Source organism: Choloepus didactylus, chromosome 3 (genome assembly GCF_015220235.1).
Source record: "Choloepus didactylus isolate mChoDid1 chromosome 3, mChoDid1.pri, whole genome shotgun sequence".
Taxonomy (NCBI): Eukaryota; Metazoa; Chordata; class Mammalia; order Pilosa; family Megalonychidae; genus Choloepus; species Choloepus didactylus.
In genome coordinates, this window is record NC_051309.1 from 160,364,044 (window position 1) to 160,390,291 (window position 26,248).

Here is a 26,248-nt window from a genome sequence, read left to right on the forward strand (position 1 = left end):
CTATATGGGAAATCCCATGCATAGGATTCTGGCATCAAAGAGTAAAGCATGTATAACTTTGACGGATCTTGCCAAATTGTCCCGTGGTGGTTGTGCCATCTTGCACTCCCACTAGCAGTTGACTAGTATAACTTAATGTTATATCATTCTGAATGACCATAAATAAGACATATAGTAACATCAAACAGATTTTCAAGACTTTTCACAAGATTTAAATTTACATTTTTATTTATAACAGACCCTTGACCAGAAGCTTAAAATAGCCAATTATCTAATTTTTTCCTACATTTTACATAACGTCAAGATTGTAATTACAGCATGACACTTATAGTTCACTGGGCAAAGTAACTATATATTTTAGTGTTTCCTTTGAGAGTAATAAAATACTATTTGTACAATCAAGGTAAAAAAATTTCTCAGGGCTTATATGTCTGGAATTACACAAGTTCTGTCATCCTTGATACTTTTGGGTGAAAAGCAAAAAGAACTAAGACACTTACTGAAGAATAAAAGAAAAATTGGTGAAACATAAAATTAAGGTTAAGGTAGGGATAAATGGAGGGGGTAACAGTTTCAGAGAAACCAGTTACAGATTGGAGTTCTGATATGAAAATAATCATACAGTTTAAGAGCTGGCAAAGAACCTAGAAGTAATCTAGTTCTAGCCCAACATTTCTTATTTGGCAGAGGAGGAAACTGAGACCCAAAGATTTTCAACAAGGCTAGAGCTGGAAACAAGAATTTCTAACTTCCCCTTCAATGCATCCCAACTTCCCCTCTCAGCATTAAATATAACAGTCAAGGTTTTAATGTTCTCCACACCACACAAGCATTTCCCTGGAAGACAGCTGGGCTCCTAAAATTTTAATGGGTAAAATGTTAAAATACATGTCGTCATTCTTACGTGAAGTATGTGACTACTAATTCAAATGCCTTGAGATTGTCTTTCTATTTCACTTTGTTCCTCAGCTATTGGTAATGGTGAAGTTTTATTTTCTAATTAATTTCTTTTATTAAATATTCCAAATCACCTCAACCTCGTTTGCTCTAGCACATTAGCTTCAGCATCAACTGTATTCTTTTTTTCCCCTGAAAGAAACATATGGTATCATTTTCCTCATGCTGCACACCACATCTTTGTTGGGTCATTGTTTCCGTCTTACACACAGGATAATTATGACCACATGACATACTTTACAATGAAGAACTAACTCAAATTCTTAAGTTACATATTAAGTCATTAAATAAACTGTATGCTTTCAAATATGCCCTGGTTTCCCCTTTCTTCAATTCATCATCACCTCTCTGATAAGTTTTTTTGGAGGGCAACTACCTAAGTCCATATGTGGGGATCTCTGCTGTTTGTTTTGTTTTTTCCTGCTTATTTCTTCTAAATAAGTGCTAGCATGTACTACCATAGAGACTGCTGATTAAAATAAACAATAAAACATTCCCATTAGGTTTCAGGCCTTGCTGTACAGGTCAGGCACACATTTCTAAAATTAAGTGTGCCTCCACTTTGTTACAGGTAAATGTAGAGCTCTACTCACCATATATGTGTAACATCTTTTCTCTGTGCAGGAAAAGCCACAATTCTTTCTTTCCAACATAAATCTTCTCTCCGTTATGAATTAAAACTTGAAGTATTGACACATAATTAGGCACTAACCCGTATAATTTTTATATTGAGTACCTTCAATGTTTCTGCTTTAAAAAAAGTTGTATCTCCTCCATCCAATGATCTTTTGGTTTTATGTATGCAAAATAATTACAAATCTGAAGTTTTTTGCTTCTGGATTGGTATCCTTACAGCAGACATTTATTAAAAAGCAACATTACTTTTCATTCCCAGAATTCAGATGGCTGAGACTCTCAGGGATAAGCCCATATCTTGGGTGGACTGTCTGTCCTCTAAGGAATAAAACTTTCATGGCTCTGAAACCCTGGTTTAAAAAAGTATTTTCTCCTCTTTTTTTTTCATCTTCTCCACCTGGTTGTTATTAGCAGCTATGATTTCCGATTCTAAAAGTTAAGACTTCAGCAAAAACAAAAACACTGAGTATTCAACAGTGAAAGATGTGGGCAGCAAATAGTAGCAACAGTTTCTTCTTATGCAATCTAAGTGCAAAGTAGCAAGAAGCAGTTGCTCAGAATCCATCTCTTACAGGAACTAACATTTATGGTTTGCTATGGGCCTGGCACTGTCCTAAGTGCTTTGCATGTGTTAATTCATTTAATCAACCATATGACATAGGTACCTGTTCCCGTTTACTAATGCTGCCATTATGTAAAATGCCAGAAATGGATTGGCTTTTATAAAAGGGGTTTATTTGGTTACAAATTTATAGCCTGAAGGCCATGAAAATGTCCCAATCAAGGCACCAACACGAGTATACCCTTCACCAAAGGCAGGCCAAAGGCATCCAGAAAACCTCTGTTAGCTGGGAAGGCATGTGGCTGGTATCTGCTGATCCCAGCTTGTGTTCCAGCTCCTCTCTCAGCTCCTGTGCATTCTTCAAAATGTTGCTCTTGGGCATTTTGTCCTCTCTTAGCTTCTCCGAAGCAAACACTGGGCTAGCATCTCCAAAGTGTAAGCAAAAGTTTGCTTTCAGTGGCTGTCTCCAAAATGTGTCTGTCACCTGCTCTTCAAAATGTCACTCTCAGCTGCTCTGAGGTCCTTCTGTTTGTGAGCTCTTTTATAGGACTCCAGTGATTAAATCAAGACCCACCCTGAATGGGCAGGGTCCATATCTTCGTGGAAATCACCCAATCAGATGTTTCACTCACAGTTGATTGTATCACATCTCCATGGAAACACTCAAAGGATTCCAACCTAATCAACACTAATACCTCTGCCCCCACAAGACTGCATCAAAGAACACGGCATTTTGGGGGACATAATGCATCCAAACCGGCCCAGTACCTATCTCTAGGTTTCAATGAGGAACAGGCAACTTGTCAAAATTATGCCAGGTAACAAAGGTGGGAGTTGGACCTTGTAGCTGGGTGCAGAGCCTGTTCCTTCTACCATCCATCATACCACCTCCTCTTTCTTCCTCTTTCTGTTGAACTCCTACAGAATCTTGCTTAGAGCTCTTTTAAGATCCATTATTTCAATTCCCATCTTCTGGCAGTAAGTTCTTTGAGAATGGGGTCTTTAATCCTTGCACAGCCTGTCTCCACTCCAGCACCTGCTAGCCTGGGTGATCCTCCTTCACAATTCATTAAGCAAACAGGACCAAAAGCAGAGATTGATAACCACAGGCTATGAATATAGCTCACATTTCATGATACTCACTGTCTGCTACACCCTTTATATGGATTGTCTCTCTGATTGCCCACACATACCATAACTATCTTCATTTTGTAGATGAGGAAACTGAAAGCAGGGAGGTTAACCAATATACCAAGGTCACACAGTTGGAAATGTAGCAGAGCTTGGACTCAGTCCAACCCAGAGAGTCGAGCTTCTTCTAGGCCCATCCTCCTATTACTACACTGGATCACTTGCTTTAATTGGCAGAAGTTTCCTCCATCCCCCATGTCCTTGACAGCATCCAGCACCAAGGTCGGGAACATTTCTGGTGTTATTACTCTGATCTGCATTTTTCATATTCTCCAAATTCTTGGTCCATTCCAGGGCAAAAAGAGCCCATCAAAGGAAAAAGTAAATGGATAGGTTTGAAGCCAAAATTTTTATTACATATCTATGAAAGCTCTGCCTCAACCCTGAAGCAATTAAAGCATAATGGAGGAGCAAAATCCATGCAAAGTGATTTATTTTATAGTATCTGATTTGACATTTGTAATAGCGAGAGAGGATCTCCTCTAAAAACATGTGCATTACAGGCTTTATAGACTTCTCAGTCTGTGCTTTTGGAGGGTGTTTCTGTTTACTACTGATTCGACTAGGTACCAATCTCTACCTCCCAACCCCTTCCACAGCAAGAAAGAAAAATTCAGAATCTTAGTATTTGAAGACTGGTGCTTGGTCAGTCATGTCCAATTCCAAGTGATCCTTCAATAATTCATGTTGAGAGGAAGAGAACATTTTATTTACTTTGTAGTTCTCAGCTATTACAGACTGTACTCATATCCCTCATTCCTGTTCAGGATGTGTGGAGTGAAATGAAGGGAAGGAGGCATATCCCTCAGCCTCACCAAGTAGAGTGAAAGGAAAATTAGCACAAAGAAAAATGTACCACCAGTTTTATTTGTACTGTGTCAAGATGTCATGATGATAACAAAAATAATGTCTAAATAATGGGGTTAAATGGCAGGGGATATTAGGGGATGGTAACATCTGGAATAGATAAAAATGGGTAAATTCATTTTGTTATCCTTTTCTTCCATTGCCTTGCATAAATGGTACATTTCAGTTTATGATTATAAATTATAGCATGACCTAAAAGTAGTAACTAACATATGTGTGGTATACATTCAGTTTGCAGAGTTCTTTCATATGCATTGTCCTGTCCAAGCCTCCCAAATGGCCATGTGAGTACCCCACCCCCACCCCCACCCCCATATAACAAATAAGAAAACAGATTTAAAGTGGGTGAGTGGCTTGCCCAAGGTCACACAGTTAGTACCAGGTCAATCTTGTACTTGAATCTAAGGGTTCACATCCCAATTTGAACACAGAGGAAGAACAGCTTTAATTTATAGTGCCAAGCTGGTGAGGCCTGAGATGTTAGGGCTGGAATGTCAGGGTTATGTTCCAAAAGGAACGTACCATTTAGGTCGCCTATTATTTAAATGCACCTTTGTATATTGATGTCTTTAAGGATTACTGAATGGGAGGGAAACAGGATACAGTCTATATTGCTCCAAACAATTATGACTTGTTATTTCTTATGTCTAAATTGTATACTCCTTTCTCCTCCTCCCACACTATCTCCCTGTCAGCTATCATTATTTGTTAATCATGGTCCTCAAAGTGTGGCCCCCGGACCAGCAGCTTCAGCCTCAACTTGGAACTTGCTAGGAATGCAAATTCTCAGCACCCATTCCAGACCTACTGGATCATAAACTCTAGGAGGAGGGCCCAGCAGTCTGTTTTAACAGCCCCTCCAGATGATTGTAATGCACTCTAAAGTTTGAGAACTAGTACTCCAGAGCCCTGATTTTCAACTGTGGCTATACATTAGAGTCATCTGGGGAGCTTTAAAAAAAATACTAATGCCCAGGTCCCATCCCCAGAGATTCTGATTTCATTTGTCTTGGGCAACATTTCGCAAACTCGGCACTATTGACATTTTGGGCAGGATCGTTTTTTCTTGTGGGGGGCGTCCTGTGCAGTGTAAGACGTTTAGCAGCATCCCTGGCCTCTGCCCCACTAGATGCCAGTAGCACCCAAAGTTGCAAAATGTTTCCAGATATTGACAAATGTCCCCTAGTGGGGGCAAAATCACCCCTGGCTGACAGTCTAGGGCATATTTTTTAATTTCCTAAATAATTGTAATGTACAGTCAAGATTGATTGAGAACCTTTACTCTGGAGGGTCCTTGTTAATGAGGTTGCTTTGAATGTTCAATGGACTAAAACACAATAAAAGCTAAACTTAATAGCATTGGGTGTGAAGTAAGAATAAATCTACCTGCAGGAAGACTCAGATAGTTCACCTATGTGTGAAGTACATGAACTTTAGGGCATAAATTTCATATCAACACTTTTGCTTCTTGCACGTTTGCTTAATTTCTGATTGTCAGTCGTGTTCCAGAAACTGACATAAACAGGTTTGCTGCCCATATGTAAAAGGCCCCAACAAAGTGATAACACTTTGTTCTAACCACAGTGGTGGATGTAGATCCTGCTTTTCGATCTAGTCATTCTAGATCATACAGGGAGCCCTCTGTGTGCTTTTCAGCAGATCAAATGGTACAAGTGCTTAAATATTTAAATCTATTTTTGACAATTTAAAAAGTTTACCTGTCTACTGTATGATGTTGATTTTGACACAATCCAGATCAGTCACACTGCAGCATTTGTGCATTACTTCGTTCCATTTAGAAATGCTTTAGTTTTCAAGTGCTGATCGGGGACTCTAATTACATTTCAACTGTGGAAAAACCCTCAGTGCCAAAACAAAGGCAAGTGGCTTTCAGTAAAATCCATGCTCAGCAGATTGCCCTTTGTCAACTCAGGAGCTGTTTCTGTGGTGTCCCTCTGTTAGTTGCTTGAGAAGGGGAAAGCACAATAATGCCTTTAGACCACAGGATGTGCACCATCTCTAAGTGCCTGCTTTCTGAGACTCCAGTCAAGCTGGGCAGTCTCATCAAAGTCCCAGGCGAGATGTCACCAAGCAGTGAGTCTGTGGCAGCCCCTTTTCCACCTGGACTCTTCAACAGGACAGGACAGTGTTCTCCCACTTCCTCAAACAACTGGATGGCTGGTGCATTGTTTCAGCATACAGAGTGGAAATACTGGGATACCGAGAAACAACTTTTAAATAAAAAAATAAATTACAAGATGAATATGTTTTCATGGCAAAATCAGTACAACCTAATTTCAAAATATGAAATTATTTCCCTTAGTGAGTTGTAGTCACTGATTCATTCAACACCTACTATGTGCTAAGTACTACTGTGTGATGTCCTTGGAAGTTATAAATAGGATAGTTGCATAGAATAGACCTCTTTATGGCAAAGATGAGCTAGGACTACTCTAAGTTCCCACACTGACCCTTGGAACCAAGTTGACTTGTCCGATTGTCAGATTAGTTTAATTTTTTTTTAATGGAATTGATGGTAGTTTCTCAACATTAATGGAATCAATTTTTTTTTGCCATGTTCTAGATATTATCCTAAACAGTTGCTTTTCTTTTCCTGTCCTAGAATAAATAGTTTCACCGAAATGCTTTTAAAAATCAAAACCTTTTAATCAGTCAAAAGAACTGCTTCCCAGAAAATTACTCCAGAAAAAAGAGATCACAATAGACTGTTAAAAGTATTATTTCCATATGTTCGCATTTACTTAACAAAAAAAAACCACATATGCTTACATGGACATAGGAAATTTTTCTGGAAGAAAGCACAATTAACCATTAACAGTGGTTACCTTGGGACAGGAGGTTTAGAGGCCTCAATTAGGAAAATTTTTCATTATATAAATTTTATAAAATTTAATTTTTTGTCATTTTAAATACTATATTTTCAATTTTAAAAGCTAGTATGTAACAAAGAAAAGATGCAACCCCAATAGTATTTCAGAATTCCAAATTGCCTCTTGTAAATCAGAGAAAAACAGATAAACTACTCACTTTGCCTCTGTGATGATCCCCTTCTTTTGTGTGTTTTATTTCAGAGTGAGCTGAAAGGAGACTTAGAATGTAAGATTGTTCCGACACTGGCTCTAATGAAAAAGATTAGCAAGCAGGTCCTATTTTAGATTGAGTGGCTAATAAGGACCTGAGTAAGACACATTTAAGCAGAGAGGTAAAGAAGAAAAACGTCTCCCACAGACAGGGGCCAAATTTCCCCCGGGCAGCCCTGGGACAGCTACCATCCATATATCCATGACCTTTTTGTTTGCCCACCTCTTGCAGTCTGTCCTTCCTTTCCTGTCTTTCCTTTCTGTCTATCCTTATTTCTAATGCTTGTCAAGTTTAAGAAGGCATGAAATGGGGAGCAATTAAATTGAGATTGGAAAAGCATGAAACAATAAATACTAGGCTGTGGTTTTCTGTATCATTTTCTTAGCACCTGGTACTTAGATCTTCACAGAATTTCAGACCCTCCTTTGTTAAAGTGATACACATCCTTTTCCTATCTCTTATTGTCGGATATGTGAATTGAAATATGTCTGCATGGACTTCAGAGTCCCCTCCATCTCCAATTATGAGCCAACAATATCAATCCAACTCTTCCAAACGCATATCCTGTAACAATCCCAACACATTTTAATTACATCTCTGTGGTCTTTAGTGGAGAACTACTATTCAAGGCCAAAATACTAAACTCTCACTCTATAAAAGTAGTTTTCAGGTTTCGTTGTCTTTATAGGGGACGATTCATTCCAGAAATAGTTTTGTGTCTTTACTTGCATTAAGCATTAATAACCAGCAGCCAGCAATGGTATAATTGGTTGTTAGGTCCAGGAAAACTGTTAGAGCTTAATGCAATATTTCTGTCCACAGCCCTGTGGTTGTCCCAGGACAAAAGTTTATGTGGAAATTCTGAGAAGACACAGACAAGATTGGTTATAGTGAGATTAATAAGAGACGAGAGCAGGATTGAATTGAAGGAAAAGATCCTTTTAGAAAACTATTCAGAAGAGAGAGATATATGTATGAAAACTAAAATGAGAGAACTTTGGAAAGTAAGTTACAAAAAGCCTTAGAAATGGAATTATAGAGAGCCTTATATTACTGAACTCTAAAAACATGTAGGTTCTGATTTTGAATCTGTGGGGTTCTGGTTTTCCACCCTCTTTCAATAGACTCATGTTCATGACAACACTGACTATGAGATGAAACATCACATATTCTTTTAGAAAAGGTAGAGCAGAAATTCAAAGCTTGACTTAGAGTTACTATGGCAAAAGATATTTTGGAGGGAAAAAACGGCAAGTTTAAGTTAAATCAGTAGCATAGTATTGAAAGGGCATCATATATTCAGCAGGGACCCCCCCCCCCCAGGTAGCTGAACTATTATTTAAGCTCTTGCTCCTAGTACAATGCCTAATTAGCTATCAGCAACTCACAGGGGACTGTTTGTAGCTGATGTTCTTGCTACTGCCACAGCCGCTAGAGGGCATCCACCCTTTCCTTGGAACAAAAATTTTAAATTGTCAGCATGGAAAAATAGACTTTTCAGCAAATGCTACAAATGGGTCACTGTAACCACATTTTTCTTGGGAAGTGTCAGCCTAAATAAAGAAAGGCCAGTTATGTCACAACTACTGAACCACCATCATCATAGAAGAAAAGATAGTTCAAAGTATCTTCAGGTGTTACCAGCTGGCAAAATCAGTACTTCGGAAACCAGTTCATTTTTCCAGTATCCCCCCATAACCTCTCATTCATAATTTTAGCTGCTGTCAGGAGACAGTGTATTCCTCCAATGCCACTAGTTGAAAGTCATTTTTCTTTTAGCAAAAAATGACTGACCACTCCCTGGTTAAGCTGCCACCCAGAACTCCAAACTTTGAAAAGTAAATAGCATGACTATTTTGTATGAGATCAAAGATTCTTATCTCTACTGTGATTGTATTTGTTGTTCACAATATCTCTCCAGACCAAAAAATTGCTCAGGCTTTAAAATATGGGGGGGGGGGGGGGACAGTATTGTACTGTTATCACAGTCACTGGAAAGCATAGAAAATAATAAGTTAGAAGTTCGGAAGTATGCCTGGAAATTAAGCGTCCATGTGTTCCATAACAGCACTGCCATTTCTGATCACTGTGTCTCCTTTTTTCAGCTGTTGGCTGGGCGCTGGCCTTTTGACCACAATGATTTTGGCGTATTTCTTTGCAAGCTGTTCCCCTTTTTGCAGAAGTCCTCAGTGGGGATCACCGTCCTCAATCTATGTGCTCTTAGTGTTGACAGGTAACGTGGTTCATTCTCTTTACTCTTTTTTTTATTAACTTTATCAAGAATTTTTTCTATGTATTTCCAAATAAAATAAAGCAAATGAATAGGAAAAACAAATATCCTGAAATAACTTCATTGCTTCCAATATGCTTCCACCATACCCCAAGAAAATTAACGAACCATAGTCATTCCGGGCATTCCAATATCATTAAGATCACCCTCAATATCTTATCTGTTCTTATTAGATTAGGGTTCCCCCTTCACTAGCTGCTGTCTTTCTGTAGGTCCTCTATATTCTATGATATAAGACACTTGTTTTACATTTTTCACAGAGTTCACATTAGTGGTAACATACAGTGTCTCTCCTTTTGTGTCTGACTTATTTCACTCAACATTATGTCCTCAAGTTTCATCCATGTTATCATATGCTTCATGACCTCATTCCTTCTCACTGCTGCATAGTATTCCATCACATGTATATACCACATTTTGTTTATCCACTCATCTGATGTAGGACATTCAGGTTGTTTCCGTCTCTTGGCAATTGTGAACAATACCTCAGTGAACATAGGTGTGCAAAAATCTGTTTATGTCACTGCTTTCAGGTCTTCTGGGTAAATACTGAGAAGTGAAATTGCTGGATCGTAGGGTAACTCAATACCTGGTTTTCTGAGAAACCACCAAGCCGTCTTCCAGAGTAGCTGAACCGTTATACGGTCCCAGTAGCAATGAATGAGTTCCAATTTCTCCACATCCTCTCCAGCATATGTAGTTTCCTGTTTGTTTAATGGCAGCCATTCTTATTGGTGTGAGATGATACCTCATTGTGGTCTTGATTTGCTTCTTCCTAATAGTTAACGAAGATGAATATTTTTCATGTGTTTTTTAGCCATTCGTATTTCCTCTTCAGAGAAATGTTTTTTTAGATATTTTGCCCATTTTATAATTGGGCTATTTGTATTATTGTCATTGAGTTGTAAGATTTCTTTATATATACAAGATATCAGTCTCTTATCAGATAGACGGTTTCCAAATATTTTTTTCCCATTGAGTTGGCTGCCTCTGTACCTTTTTGACAAATTCCTTTGAGGTGCAGAAGCTTTTGATTTTGAGGAGTTCCCATTTATCTATTTTTTCTTTCATTGCTTGTGCTTTAGGTGTAAGGTCTAAGAAACAACATCCTAATTCAAGGTCTTGAAGATGTATCCCTACATTATCTTTTAGGAGTTTTATGGTACAGTCTCATATTGAGATCTTTGATCCATGTTGAATTAATTTTTGTAAAGGGTATGAAGTAGGGATCCTCTTTCATTCTTTTGGATATGGATATCCAGTTCTCCCAGCCCCATTTGTTGAAGAGGCTATTATGTCCCAGTTCAGTGGATTTGGGGGCCTTATCAAAAATCAATCGACAATAGACCTGGGGGTCTATTTCTGAATTCTCAATTCAATTCCGTGGATCAATGTGTCTATCTTTGTGCCAATACCATGCTGTTTTGACTGCTGTGGCTTTATAGTAGCCTTCAAAGTCAGGCAGTATAAGTTGTCCCACTTCATTTTTCTTTTTTAGAATATTTGTAGTAATTCGAGGCATCTTTCCATTCCAAATAAATATGACTAGCTTTTCCAAGTCTGCAAAGTAGATTGTTGGAATTTTGATGGGAATTACATTAAATCTGTAGATCAGTTTGAATAGAATTGACATCTTAACTATGTTTAGTCTTCCTATCCATGAACACGGAATATCTCTCCTCTCTTTAGGTTGTCTTCTTTTCTTTTAGTAGAGTTATGTAATTTTCTGTGTAGAGGTCTTTTACATCCTTGGTTAAGTTATTCCTAGGTACTTAATTTTTTTTAGTTGCTATTGAGAATTGAATCTATTTCTTGAGCATCTCTTTAATTATGTCATTTCTACTGTATAGAAACATTACTGACTTAAGGGCATTAATCTTATATCCCGCCACATTGCTGAATTTGTTTATTAGCTCAAGTAGGTGTGTCTTTGATTTCTCAGGGCTTTCCAAGTATAAGATCATATCATCTGCAAATAATGAGAGTTTTGCTTCTTCCTTTTCAATTTGGATGCCTTTTATTTCTTTTTCTTGCTGGATTGCTCTGGCTAGAACTTCTAGCACAATGTTAAATAATAGTGGTGACAGTGGCATCCTTGAGTTGTTCCCAATCTTAGAGGGAAAGCTTTCAGTCTCTCACCATTGAGTACTATACTGGCTGTGGGTTTTTCATATATCCCCTTTATCATGTTGAGGATATATCCTTCAATTCCTACCTTTGGAAGTGTTTTTATCATAGAAGGATGCTGGATTTAGTTGAATGCTTTTTCAGCACCTATTGAGATGATCATTTGATTTTTCCCTTCTGATTTGTTAATGTGTTGTATTATGTTGATTGATTTTCTTATGTTGAACCACTCTTGCATGCCTGGGATGAACCCCACTTGGTCAGGGTGTATAATTTTTTTAATGTGTCTTTGAATTCAATTTGCAAGTATTTTGTTGAGAATTTTTGCATGCATATTCATTAGGGAAATTGGCCTGTAGTTTTCCTTTTTTTGTAGCACCTTTATCTGGTTTTGGTATTAGAATGATGTCAGTTCATAAAATGAATTAGGTAGTGTTATATTTTCTTTAATTTTTGAAAGAGTTTATGTTGGAATGGTGTATGTTCTTTTTGGAAAGTTTGGTACTTTCTAGCACAATGTTGAATAATAGTGGTGACAGTGGCATCCTTGTGATGTTTTGTGGGGTTTTACTTGTAGGAAGCTTTTTGATAACTGATTGGATCTTATTACTTGTGATTGGTTTGTTGAATTCTTCTATTTCTTCTTTATTTAGTCTAAGTTTTTCATGTGTTTCCAGGAAATTATCCATTTCCTCTAAATTAGCTAGTTTGTTGGTGCAGAGTTGTTCATAGTATCCTCTTATGATGTTTTTGATTTCTTCGGCATCCATAGAAATACCCCCCTCTTGTTTATTATTTTGTTTATTTGGGTCTTCTCTCTTATTGACTTTGTCGGTCTAGCTAAGGGTTTGTTGATCTTGTTGATCTTCTCAAAGAACCAACTTTTGGTTTATTTATTCTCTCTATTGTTTTTTGTTTTCCATATCATTTGTTCTTGCCTTAATCCTTGTTATTTCTTTTCTTCTACTTGCCTTAGGATTAGTTTGCTGATCATATTCTAGCTTCTTCAGTTATTCCATTAAGTCTTTGATTTTAGCTCTTTCTTCCTTTTTAATGTATGCATTTAGAGCTATAAATTTCCCTCTTAATACCATCTTTGCTGCATCCCATAAATTTTGATATGTTGTGTTCTCATTTTCATTCGTCTCTAGATATTTAGCAATTTCTCCTTTGGCCCACTGATTGCTTTGGAATGTGTTGTTTAATCTCCAGATATTTGTGAGTGTTCTGGTTCTTTGATAATTATTAGCTTCTAGTTGTATTCCATTGTGGTCAGAGATTGTGTTTTGAATAATTTTGATCTTTTTAAAGAGGCTTGTTTTATGCCCCAGCATATGATCTATCCTGGAGAAAATTCCGTGAGCACTAGAGAACAATATATCCTGGTAATTTGGGATGTAAAGTTCTATATATATCTGTTAAGTCTAATTCAATTGTCACATTGTTTAAGTTCTCAGTTGCCTTATTGGTCCTCTGTCTGGTTGATCTATCTATAGGAGAGAGTGTTGTATTGAAGTCTCCCAGAGTTACTGTGGAAACATCTATTGCTTCCTTCAGTTTTGCCAATTATTGTCTCATATACTTTGGAGCGCCTTGGTTGGGTGCATAAACATTTATGATTGTTATTTCTTCTTGGTGAATTGTTCCTTTTATTAGTATATAGTGTCCTTCTTTGTCTCTTATAATATACTTGGATTTAAAGTCTGTTTTATCTGAAATTAGTATTGCTACCCCTGCTTTCTTTTGGCATGGAATAATTTTTTCCATCCTTTCACTTTCAATTTCTTTGTGTCACTACGTCTAAAATGTGTCTATTGTAAACAACATATTGATGGTTCATATTTTTTAATCCATTCTGCCAATCTTATCTTTTAATTGGGGAGTTTAATCCATTCACATTCAATGTTATTACTATGAAGGCTGTTCTTGAATCAGCCATCTTATCCTTTGGTTTTTATCTGTCAGATCTATTTTTACTCTCTCTCTCCTTATTCCCTTTATGGTACCCTTATTAAGACTCTTCAGTTCTGTGCACTTCTCCAGACCTCTCTGGAAAGAGCTCTTTACTCTTTTTTCAGATTTAGAAAAACTTATTTTTTAAAAAAAGAAGTCAAGGAGCCTTGAGAGTTGGTGCCCAGGACAGTTGTTTAATTAATTTAAAGTAAATTAGAACATTGACAATCTTGTCTTTACTATTTAGAACTGATTTTGCAGAATATCAGCCATTTCAGCTCTGGCAATCTGTATTGAAAGCATTTGGCCAATTATATTCTATTTGGCATCCTATGGCAACAGGGGGAAAATGAACACATTGAATAGAACAAACTCTGTGCAAAAGAGATCCCAGGACATGTATTCCTGTATTTCCAACTGGGAAATTTATCATTAAAATAAAAAAGGTATCATTCATTATATGTGTAATGGTTGATTACTTGAGCTGAGTGGTGGCTAAATGATACTGCTGTATTCTTCTCTATGCTTTTTTGAATGCCTGAAATGATTCATAATTTTAAAAAAGAGGGCAACAACAAGAGCATCTCTTAATCTAGATCTGAAGAATCCATCAAGTATCTCTACATCTTTTAAGGATTATAAATATAGCTGTTGGTACTTCTCTAAAGAAGCCCTTTTGAATTCCATGACCTTCTAGATGGTATGTTGCTCACCTTCTATTTTCATAGCAGGAATTATAAAGAATAAGGGTAAGGGCTTTATAACACATTCAATGCTACTCTTTTATTTTGAATATTACTTTACACAAATGGTATTTAATGTCCTATTTAATGGTTTAATATAATTTAGAAGAGCTCTCAATTTTTTCCATCCTATTCCGTATCAATCACTCTAGTAGAGCACTTGAGCACTATCGTCACAGAAAGAAAAGGCCCACTTTCTTAAAGAACATTTAAATGTTTACAGATATTCTCTTATCATTTATAATTAATTTGGGGAACTAGAATGTTAAAACACAGAAATACTCATTCTATTAGTAATTAAAAATTATAGCGTTATTCTTGTTATAAATTCATGGCTATAATCACTGTATAACCCAAAATAAAAAGTTTATTGGTGCTACTAAAATTAAATTGATTGCTGTAATTAAAACATGCAAAAAAAATAATTCTACTGGCAGTTTAAAATGCAATAATGCTGTTGGCAAAAATGTTAACACTGCAACTATAAACCCAAAGTAAAAGACCAGCAATAATGTCATTGCCTATTAATGAGATTCTCAGTGATTCATGGATTCTGAGGTCTATGTAGGCTACTTCTGCACCATATCAGATGTTAGGGTCACATACCATATGTCCTAGTTTGCTAATGCTGCTGGAATGCAAAACACCAGAGATGGATTGGCTTTTATAAAGGGGGTTTATTTGGTTACACAGTTACAATCTTAAGTCCATAAAGTGTCCAAGGTAACACATCAGCAATTGGGTACCTTCACTGGAGGATGACCAATGGTGTCTGGAAAACCTTTGTTAGCTGGGAAGGCACATGGCTGGGATCTGCTCCAAAGTTCTGGTTTCAAAATGGCTTTCTCCCAGGACGTTCCTCTCTAGGCTGCAGTTCCTCAAAAATGCCACTCTTAGTTGCACTTGGGGTATTTGTCCTCTCTCAGCTTCTCTGGAGCAAGAGTCTGCTTTCAACGGCTGTCTTCAAACTGTCTCTCATCTGCAGCTCCTGTGCTTTCTTCAAAGTGTCCCTCTTGGTGGTAGCTCCTCTTCAAAATGTCACTCAGAGCTGCACTGAGTTCCCTCTGCCCCTCAGCTCATTTATATGGCTCCACTGATCAAGGCCCACCCTGAATGGGTGGGGCCACGCCTCCATGGAAATATCTCATCAGAGTCATCACCCACAGTTGGGTGGCACACATTCCATGGAAACACTCAAAGAATTACAATCTAATTAACACTGACAGGTCTGCCCACACAAGATTACATGAAAGATAATGGCGTTTAGGGGACACAATACATTCAAACTGGCACACCATAGAAGGTCTCTGGATCATTTCAGCTTAACTAAATAGTAGGTTGTGATGCTTGAGGCCATTTCCATAAAAGTTGAGTAAACATCTACATTTGACTGTCTAATCAATTCTTACTCTGATGTTCCCAACTCTCAGTATTTCAATGACAACATTTTTTTCTTTTACCCAAAGTGGCATATGCTCTAAAAGTTAAAGGCTTTAAATTGTATCTATTCTATTGCTAATTTGAGTGGTTTCTTTTCCCTGGCTGCTTACACAAAACCGTGCAATGGGTTGGTGTAAACAGTGGGATTTTTTTTTTTTTACATTTTTTATTGTGAAATATAACATATATACAGAAGAGTGATAACTTTCATAGTAAGATTTAACAGGTAGTTATATAGGTAATTTCAAAGAATGTTATGGATTACAGTTCCACAGTTTCAGTTATTTCCTTATTGTGAAATATAACGTATACACAGAAAGGTGATAACTTTCAAAGTACAATTTAATGAGTAGCTGCAGAGTAAATTTCAAAGACTGTTATAGGAATTTAATGGCTCACAGTTTTGCAGCCAGGAAAAAGTTCAAATCAAGGCATCCTCAAGGTGAAGTTTTCTCCCAAAAGGCTGTGGCATCCTGGGGCTGGCTGCCCATGATCCTTGGTCCTGGGCTCCTCTGTCACACGGCAGTGCACATGGCGGCCTCTCCCGGCCTCTCAGTTCTCTTCCGGGTTCCACTGAATTTCAACTTCTTGCTTTCCCTGGCTTTCTCTGTTGGTCCGAATTTGATTCTGCTTATAAAGGACTTCAGTAACCAGATTAAGACACATCCTGATTGAGGGCCACAGCTTAACTGAAAAAACCTCATCCAAAGATCCTGCCTACCATGGGTTCACACCCACAGGAATGTGTTAAGTTAAAGAACATGTTTTTCTGCGGTACATACAGCTCCAAACCACCACAACAAGTAAAATTTTTCCTTTGTTTATCAAGCTGCATATTTAGAGCAGTCCCTGAGAACTCTTATTTTAAATATTCAATTACATTTTTAAATTATAGTAACACTCAAAAATCCATGTGGAGAAAAGAAATGAGAAAATAATCATGCTATTTTTTTAAAAAAGAATAATATGTTCTATGCATGGGCTCTTCCTATATGATATTTTCAAATGGTATAAAGCTATAATATTTAAAACAATGTGCTACAGTGGCATGTGAATACACTGACAAATCAGTGGAAAAAGCAGAAGCAGGCCTTGGAGTAGATGAGAACTCAGGTTGAAATCACTTTGAATATAATGGAAAAAGGAAAGATTCATCAGTAAATAAGGCTATTTATCCATTTAAGGAAAAAAGGCTTGTTAAAGTTTTATCCCATGCTGTATGTCAATAACAATATTTATAATAACTATGCTTTATTGAATATTATAAGTGCCAGGAAAACAAACACATTTTTTAATGTTTGTTAAAAATACTTTACAGGCTTTGTTTTTTTTAATCCTTGCACCGCCACTTTGTGATAAGTCCTATTGTTATCCCCATTTTACGGATGAAGAAGCTGAGGTTGAAAGAAGCAACTCAAGGCTACACAGCTACTAAGTGCTGGAGCCAGTAATCAAAACATTGGTAGTCTGCATTCTTAACCACTATGCTCAAGCATGTAAAAACTCAAACCACAAAGCAGTAGAAGCAAATTGACTGACATCTTTTTGATCTCTAGGAATAGAAGACCTCTGAACTTAAAAGGAATGGTAAAAATCTTGAATAAAATTAGAACCGTATTTAAGGACATATTATTTTAAAACCTCCAGATTAAACTTTAATAAGATTTAAAAACAAATGAATAAAGCAATAAGCTGGGGAAAGTATTTGCAGCAAAAGCTACACAACATATTAATATTCTTGGTATTTTAAGAGGCCATACAAATAGAAATTAAAATCTTAAGACCTCCATATATAAATGTATAAAGGGCATAAACACAAAAATCACCAAAGAAGAAATAAAAATTACTAATAAACATATGAATAATGTTCATGTAATTGAAGGAATACTATTTAAAAAGCATGTTTCTCAATATCTTGAAAGGGTACTAGGAGAAGTAGAAATTTGTACAGCCTTTCTGAAAAGCAAAAACCTGTAATTGCAATTTTTAGGATATATTCTAAAGAAATGAGCCAAAATTTGGACAGAGAATTCATACACAATGATTATTTATAAGAACTATTTACAGGAAAAAGTTGAGAGGAATCTAATTATCCTATATTAGGGAAATTGGTAAGAAGTTACCAAAATTTACTTCTTATGTAATTTACATAATTTACATGTATGGTTATCTGAATATAAAATCCCTTGAAAAACATATGATAAATATTTTTGGAAGTTCTGTCTGGGGAATGGGGTGATGGGTTTTTGTAATGTTCTTTTATGAGCAGAAAAAAGTGTCTAATATTTTATTTCTATTGCCTGTTACTGATTTTCCTTCTTTAATTAATGACATTCTATACCTTTTATTTTCTCTCACTTGCACCACTTATTCCTATGATCTTTATTATATAGTAACACTAATTTTCTGAAGCCTGGTAAGTGCAACACATGATCACACATGCACATAATATGAACACAGACATTTGCTTGTGGAGAAACATATGTACATACCCAGCCTAAGTTACTTCCATCTCTACTGTTGCCCTTACAGAAGCACCACCAAATTTTGGAAAATATCAATTTACCAAAAAATTAAATTTTGTCCCAAAGTTTGGTTAAGAACCAAGATGATATGGGATGTTTTGGTTGTTCTTTTTTATTTTTATTTTTACTTTATTTATTTGTTTATTCATTCATTCATTCATTTTGGAGTAATGAAAAAGTTCAAAAATTGACTGCGGTGATGAATGTACAACTATATGATGGTATCGTGAACCATTGATTGTAAACTTTGGACGATTATCTGGTATGCCAATATATCTCAATAAAATTACATAAAAAAATAGAAAGAACCAGGATGATAACCAATTTTAGGGAAGAGGAACTCAACATTCTAAAAGAAAATGGTACCTCTGAGGAAATATCTAATGAAAAGCCAAAATCACACAAGAATAGTATATAACGAGCAATAGTGAGAAACGGGAGAATCAAGACAGTGGAATTGCTTGGTCTTGTAAACAATAACAAGGCAGCTAGAAACAATCCTCTGAGAAGAGCAGTGTTGGTGAAAAGAGAAAACAGAAGAGTGAAAGAGAATTTGCTTGGTTTGGTTTAAAAAAAAAAAAGAGGCAATATTTTGTCCGTAATACGTTTTCTTGCCAAAAAATTTGGAGTGAGCTTTGTAAATAGTATTATATGGCACAATATAGTGGTCCCTTTGATATTTCATATAAATCTATTTGATAAAATATTCCTTGAGAAAAAATATTGGAAGTCATGGTTTATTCCTTGGTGATATTATATGTAACAAATCATCCTTAGATTGAGAAGTGTAATGCACAATTTAGTTCAACAGAGGGACTTGGGCAAGAAGGGAATGACAGACAGACATGAAGAATGAGACTTGGTTATTGTCCTTTAGGAATTTTCAAGGTCGTGAAGACAATGATCTGGAGAACAGGGAGACTGAAGTAAGCCATAGGCAATGGGATTCCTAAACCACCTAAATCATCAAAACCCTCCACCCTTTCCCAAGCTCACATCCTCTGGTCCTCTCTTCTTCCTTAGAGAACTCTCAAAGGACTATCTTGCTGAGCTTCCATCACCCCCAGTGGAGAGCCTAAGTAGAGGGAAGGGAAGATGAAGTCACAGAGTCACATTTCTAGGGAAGGTTCACCTGCCCTTCATCTCCTCCCCTCATTTCATGCATGACGAAAATGACCTGAATGTTCAGTCACAAATTATCAGTTATGTATCTACTTACAAACACCCTAAGGTAAGGAACGAAAGAAAAAGGCGAAAAAAAGAACAAGAAGAAAAGAAAAAAAAATGCCAAGAATCTATTCCACTGAAACGTGGTCTCAGTTTTAGACGAAGGAGATGAATCATTTTAAAATTCCTCTCCCACAAAAATCTGCCTTAATCCAGGAGGTTTTTCCCTTGGAAATAAACTCATCTTTCTTCATTCCCTAGATCCTCTCTTTATTATTTTTATATTCCATCTGGTATTGACTCTAAGCTTTGGGGCCTGTATGTAGGAATCTCTTTTGACATTTCTATTTCAAAAGCTTTCACACCAGAGAACACATCATTCACACTTAATTCCTGAAGATAAGATACTATTTGTTTTGAGTCTTAGTTTGGTGGCACTATAGTCTACTAAAAAAAAAAAAAAAAGGAAATTACTCTCTTTTTTTCATACGATAAGGAATAAAAAGAGGGAAACTAGAACCTGTTAGAAAACATTTTGCAATTTGTGAATTCCTACTTTAGTTTAATGAGTTGAATCAAACTGTAGCCTAGGAAAGGTTCCCATGATGTTTTTTGTAAATTCAATAATCATTTCAGAATTGTTTCTTTGGTTTGTCTGTTTTCATTTTTGTTTTGTTTTGAAGGAAAATAATCAGAAGAAACATGCATCCAAAGTTCTATAAAATTCTGTCATGATTTCACCATTACTAAGTATTCATGGAATGCTGTAAGGTCAAAGAAAAGATCTAGCTTTGTCCCTATCAACTTTTAATCTGAATAAAGTAAACAAGGCAGTAGGAGAAGGCACATGGCTGGGTCCTGGAATGGATGAGCTTTCACTGTTAATTTCAAATATGGACTTTTCTCAGTTTAACCTTTTTACTAATTTATTCCATGAATCTTTTATTTTGTTATTTTTAAAACAGCACGTCCTTAATCATTTCTTTAAAAAATTAAAGCAGGAATTTTCGAAAATGTCTGAAGAAATTTAGGAACAAATTTTAACTCCTATCCAGCTTTTAGTGAACAAATTTTTTTTAATGCTAAGACTGCATACTTCTGAAATGAATAAACTTTTCCCATCAAAATATAAGTAGCCAGCCATTACATGCCATATGTGACAAGTTTATATGTTACTTAGAGTTTGTTGGGGGGTTAGGGCAAGATCGAGCAGGGATGGGGGAGAGGAACTCAATGTTGTTCTTTGTAAAATTAACAATCCTGTTAAAAAGTGGAAAATGACTGGGGTCAGACCAGTAAAAAGGTCTGGGTAGAGAGCCACCTTCTAGTTAAAAGTTGCCTGGGGAAGGAGACTGGGAAAAAAATAAAACTCTTTTAACAGCTATTCCAGAGTAATATGTAATTAGATATATTGGGATGTTTCAGAAATCCATTGCTGAGGCAACTTTGTTTTATATGCCTCAAACTCAAAAGTTGATGTCAGTTCTTCAGCCTGTCCTTTCAAATAATTGCTCACTGGTCTCCATGATATTCTCAAAACTTTATCATAACTCAAGAAGCATAAGGACGATTTTCTGAAAAGACTGAAACTTGATTTCTCCTTCTCCTATTGCTATAAATTTCTATTGCTGCATAACAAAACTACCCCCAAACTTAGAATTTGAAACCACCACCATTTTACTGTATCTCATAAGGTTGTGAGTCGGGAATTTGAGCAATTCCCTCTCCTAGTCACTTCATCTGGGATCACTTGGTGGATGTCAGCCAGTGGCTGAGCTTGTCTCATGGGCCCAGTCTCACATGCCCAGACCTTGAAAAGGACAGCTGGGAGACCGAGCTCAGCAGAGCCCATTACACTCTCCGAGAAGTCACAGGGTCTCTGAATGTGGTCTCTCCAGCATGCTCAGGGCTCCACCGAGGAACTTGCTGCTGCTCTTAGAAACCACACCTGGCACTGACAAAGGCCACACCTGGCACAGCTGCAGTCCATTGCTCAAAGTGGTCACGGGCCTGCCCAAATTCAGTGGCTCAGTGGAAGAAATGTCAAAAGATTTGCAGCCATCTTTAATCTACCACACATGGTGTCTCTTTATATTTCTTCCTGTTAGTGTTTTGCCACCAAATTTCTATAAGGCAATTAGCTTGTCTATTACATAAGGAATATAAATAATAATCAAACATTACAAATGATCACTTTTTTGTAGTAACAACTATATAACACAAATTTCCCATTTTAACTGCACTCAGATGTATACTTTAGTAGCATTAATTATATTCTCAATATTGTATTACTATCACTTATATCCATCACCCCTACTTTTTCATCACCTCAAATAGTAATTACTCACCTACCCCACCACCATCCCCCACCCCCTGGTAACCTTTAAACCACTGTCTGTCCCTATGAAGTTTGCTTCCTCTAGGTATTCCATATAAGCAAGATCATACAATATTTGTCTTTTTGTTTCTGGCTTATTTCACTTAACATGATGTCTTCAAAGTTTATCCATGTAGACACATGTTATCAGAAATTCATTCCTTTTTACAGATGAGTAATATTCCTGTGTGTGTGTGTGTGTGTGTGTGTGTGTATACATATATATATATATATATATATATATACACACACACACCACATTTTGTTTATCTAGTCATCAGTTGATGGATGCTTGGATTGCTTCCACCTTTTGGCAGTTGTAAATAATGCCACCATGAACACTGGTGTGCAAATATCTGTTCAAGTCCCTGACTTCGGTTCTTTGTAGTACATACCAAAAAGTGGGATTGCTGAATCATATGGTAATTCTCTTCTCAGTTTTCTGAGGAACCACCAAACTGATTTCCACAGTGGCTGCACCGTTCTATAGTGCCACCATCAGCGTATAAGGGTTCCTATTTCTCTGCATCCGCCTCAACATTTGCTTTTTTCTGGGTTTTGGGTTTGTTTTTTTAAGAATAGCCCTCCTATGGGGTATGAAGTAGTATCTGATTGTGGTTTTGATTTGTATTTCCCTGATGACCAATGATTTTAAGTATCTTTTCATGTGTTTATTGGCCACTTGTATGTCTTCTAGAGAGAAATGTCTATTCAAGTCCCTCACCCAATTTTTAACTGGTTTGTTTGTCTTTTTGTTATTGAGTGGTAGTACTCTTTATATACTCCAGACATTAAACCCTTATCAGATACATGGTTAGCAATTATTTTCTTCCTTCAAAATATATTCAATTCCATAGGTTGTCTTTTCACTTCCTTGATAGTGTCCTTTGAGGTACAAAAGTTTTTAATTTTGACAAAGTCCAATTTATCTAGTTTTTCTTTTGTTGTTTCTTCTAGGAGTTTTATGATTTTAGTGCTTATGTTTGGGTCTTTCATCCATTTAGAGGTAATTTTTGCTTATGATATGAGGTAGGAGTCCAACTTCAGTCTTTTACAGTTGGACATCCAGTTTCCCCAATGTTGTTTGTTAAAGAAACCATTCTTTTCCCCAGTCAATATACTTGGCAGTCTTGTCAAAAATCAGTTGGCCATATATTCTTATGCTATATGGAGAATCCCTTTTTGGTTTTTGGCGTATTGGGGTGGCTAGAGGGGGATGCCTGGGACTGTCGAGCCACGGCCCAGTGGCCTTGATTCTTGAGGACGATTGCATAGCTGTGTGGCTTACGTGTGTGGTTGTGGAGACCTCGTGGCTCACGCGCCCGTTCTCCAGTGTGTGGGCGGATGGGTGGAGGAGTGGGGACAAAGACTGAATAAAGAATAGGGTGGGATGGGGGCATGGAATGTTTTGGGTGTTACTTTTATATTCATTCATTCATTTATTTATTCATTTATTTATTTTTGGAGTAAGAAGGGTGTTCAGAGGTTGATTCTGGTGATGGGTGTGCAGCTGTGTGGTGGTGCTGTGAATAGCTGATGGTGTGCTGTGGATGGTTGTGGGGTGTATGAATGTATCTCAGCGAAACTGTATTAAAAAAAATCAGTTGGCCATAGATGTGTGGCTTTATTTCTGAACTCTCAGTTTTATTCCATTGATCTATGTGTCTATCTTTATGCCAGTACCATACTGTTTTGTTTAATGGAGCTTTGTAGTAAGTTTTGAACTTGGGAAGTATGAGACCTCCAAATTTGTTCTTGCTTTGCAAAGTTGAATTGGCTATTTGAGGCATCTTACGATTCCATACGAATTTGAGTACTGACTTTTCCATCTCTGCAAAAAAGGCTGCTGAGATTTTGATAAGTATTGTACTGAATCTGTAGATAACTTTGGGTAGCAATGACACCTTATTAATGTTAAGTGTTCCTATCCATGAACACAAGATGTCTTGCCTTTTATTTAGGTCTTCTTTTATTTCTTTCAGCAATGTTTTAAGGTACTTAGGCTACATTTTCATTCACTTGATCCAGTAATCCCAGTCAAGATAATTAAGCCAGGAAAATAATTGAAAAAAGAGAAAAAATCTACATGTACAAAAGTGTTTCTAGGCATGTTACAACAGTGAAACACTAGAAATTATGTGAACATGGAAGAAAGATTTAAGTAGTATGTCAATATCTTGTTATACTATGCAACCATTAAATTGATAAATGCCATGCCTATTTAGAAACATGGGGGAGTGTTTTTTAAATGTAAAATGAGTAAAGCTAAAAGTAAAATTGTAACTAATGTGATTATAATATATTAAAAGTGATGACTATGAGAATAAAAATAAGCAAAGAATCTGAAGGAAAAAATAGATTTGGTTAAGGCAGTTATCTTTTGAATTTAAATTTTATTTTCTAGTGTTTTTAAGAGCATTTAATAATAAATTTAAAAATTTAACAACTGTCCCAGACCATAGTTTAAAGTTTCGAAAAGCATGGATTAAATGCCAGCAGGCCTTGAAAACATACAAAACCTATTTATAGACACACATACAGTGACAAACATCTTTACATAAATAAAATGTATAATTTATACTTTTACTTTGGCATATGACATGACTGGGTACAAGCTGATGTATTGGGGAAAGAGTCTGCTGGAAGCTGGCTGACCAGAACCCCCATCCAGGCTCCTTATAACTCACCGAGGACATAACTGGCAAGTCTTCAGGTTCCCAGTGGGAACAGGGAGGGGACAAAGACCAGCTCAGACGTCTCTCCTGGCTTTTGACTTATTCAATTCTGGTGTTCTAAATATAATAGCTGTTTGTCTATTGCCTAATTCAGGGCTGTCTTGAAAAATAAGAAAACGTTCAAAATGTCATTGGCTTTGGCCAATAAAGTAACATAAATGCATGGTAAGGAAACATTAAAAAAAGAGAGAGTTCATGCAGTAATATTTATTCAGCATCTATTGTTTCAAAACAGAAAACACACAAAATCCTGCCCTAAGGGAGCTTATATTCTAAGTGAACATAGACAAAAAACAAAATAAATAAATAAAATATTTGTTTTTGGTCAGATAGTAGTACTATGGAAAAATAAATAAATCAGGGTGAGAGGACAGGTTAAGACTGAAGGGGAGTTGACATTTTTAAATAGGATTTTCAGGAAAACCCTTCCAAAAAAGATACAACTGGGTAAAAACTTGAAGGAAGTGAAGAAGCAGCTCTGAAGACAGCTGTGGGAGGAACATTCCCAGTGGGGTGGGAAGCCATTGGGGAGTTTTTGGCAGAGGAGTGACATGATATGACTTACATTTTAACAAGTTCATTCTGATTGCTGTGTCCAGGGTAGGCTGTAGTATAGCAAAGTAGACGTAGGCAGGCAAATGAGGAATCTATTTCAGTAATTCAGGCAGGGTGATCACAAAGGAGATGGTGAGAGGTGGTAGCAATTGAATGTATTTTGAAGGCGAGATGGTAAGAGTTGTTACAGATTGGATGTGCAATGGAAGAGAAAGAGAAGAATCAAGACTGACTCCAAGGTTTTTGGCCTGAGATGGTAAAAACTGGAGAAAAGCAGGATTGGGGGCAAGGAAGAAAGACCAAGAATGTGCTTTGGGAACGTTTGAATACCTATTAGACATCCAAGTGGAGATCACAAATAGGCAGTTGGGTATACAAGTCTGGAGTTAAGAGGTGAGGTTCCAGGGTTCCAGGCTAGAATTATAAATTGGGGGATTATCAGCATATAGATAGTTTAGATGATACTAAAGCCATGAGACTGGATGACATCACCAAGACAGTGTGAACGTAGAAAAGAGATCCAAGGACTAAGCCTTGGGAGAAATCCAGGTCTAAGAGTTTGGGAATAGGGAGAAACCAGCCAAGGGGACTGAGAAGGAGCACTCAGTAAGACAGGAAGAAAACCAGGAGAGCTAAGTGAAGACAGAATTTCAAAGAAGGAGGTTTATTTCTGGAATATCAGTTGTGAAGACAGAATTTCAAAGAAGGAGGTTTATTTCTGGAATATCAGTTGTTGGATGGTTGGATGCACCCTCTGGAGATTTTTTTGAAAGCTGTTTATAATCACATCTAGTATAGAAAGCATAATTGTGTGTGTATGTTATGTAGTTATAGACCAAATGGAAATCATTTTAGGAACATCCAGCATTTTTCATTTTCCACACCTTTCCCCACTCCTATCATCACCAATGATTGAGTGTTGGATACTCTTATGCTTGTTCTCTCCTGATCTCTTAGAGATACCAAGATGAGTGTGATTACAAACGGACAATATTCTAATGCTCAGTGATGTGGGCCAGTG

The 26,248-nt window shown here is 36.8% G+C and overlaps 1 protein-coding gene across 2 annotated transcripts in view; it reads left to right on the plus strand.

Annotated features, from left to right (window-relative positions):
* EDNRA (endothelin receptor type A) overlaps window positions 1-26,248 on the plus strand; it is a 65,442-nt gene that overhangs the window by 20,358 nt on the left and 18,836 nt on the right. For both annotated transcript variants that reach the window (XM_037830771.1, XM_037830772.1), the window contains one exon: window positions 9,421-9,548. In XM_037830771.1, the coding sequence (XP_037686699.1) occupies window positions 9,421-9,548 (128 nt within the window). The remainder of the gene's footprint in view (window positions 1-9,420; window positions 9,549-26,248) is intronic.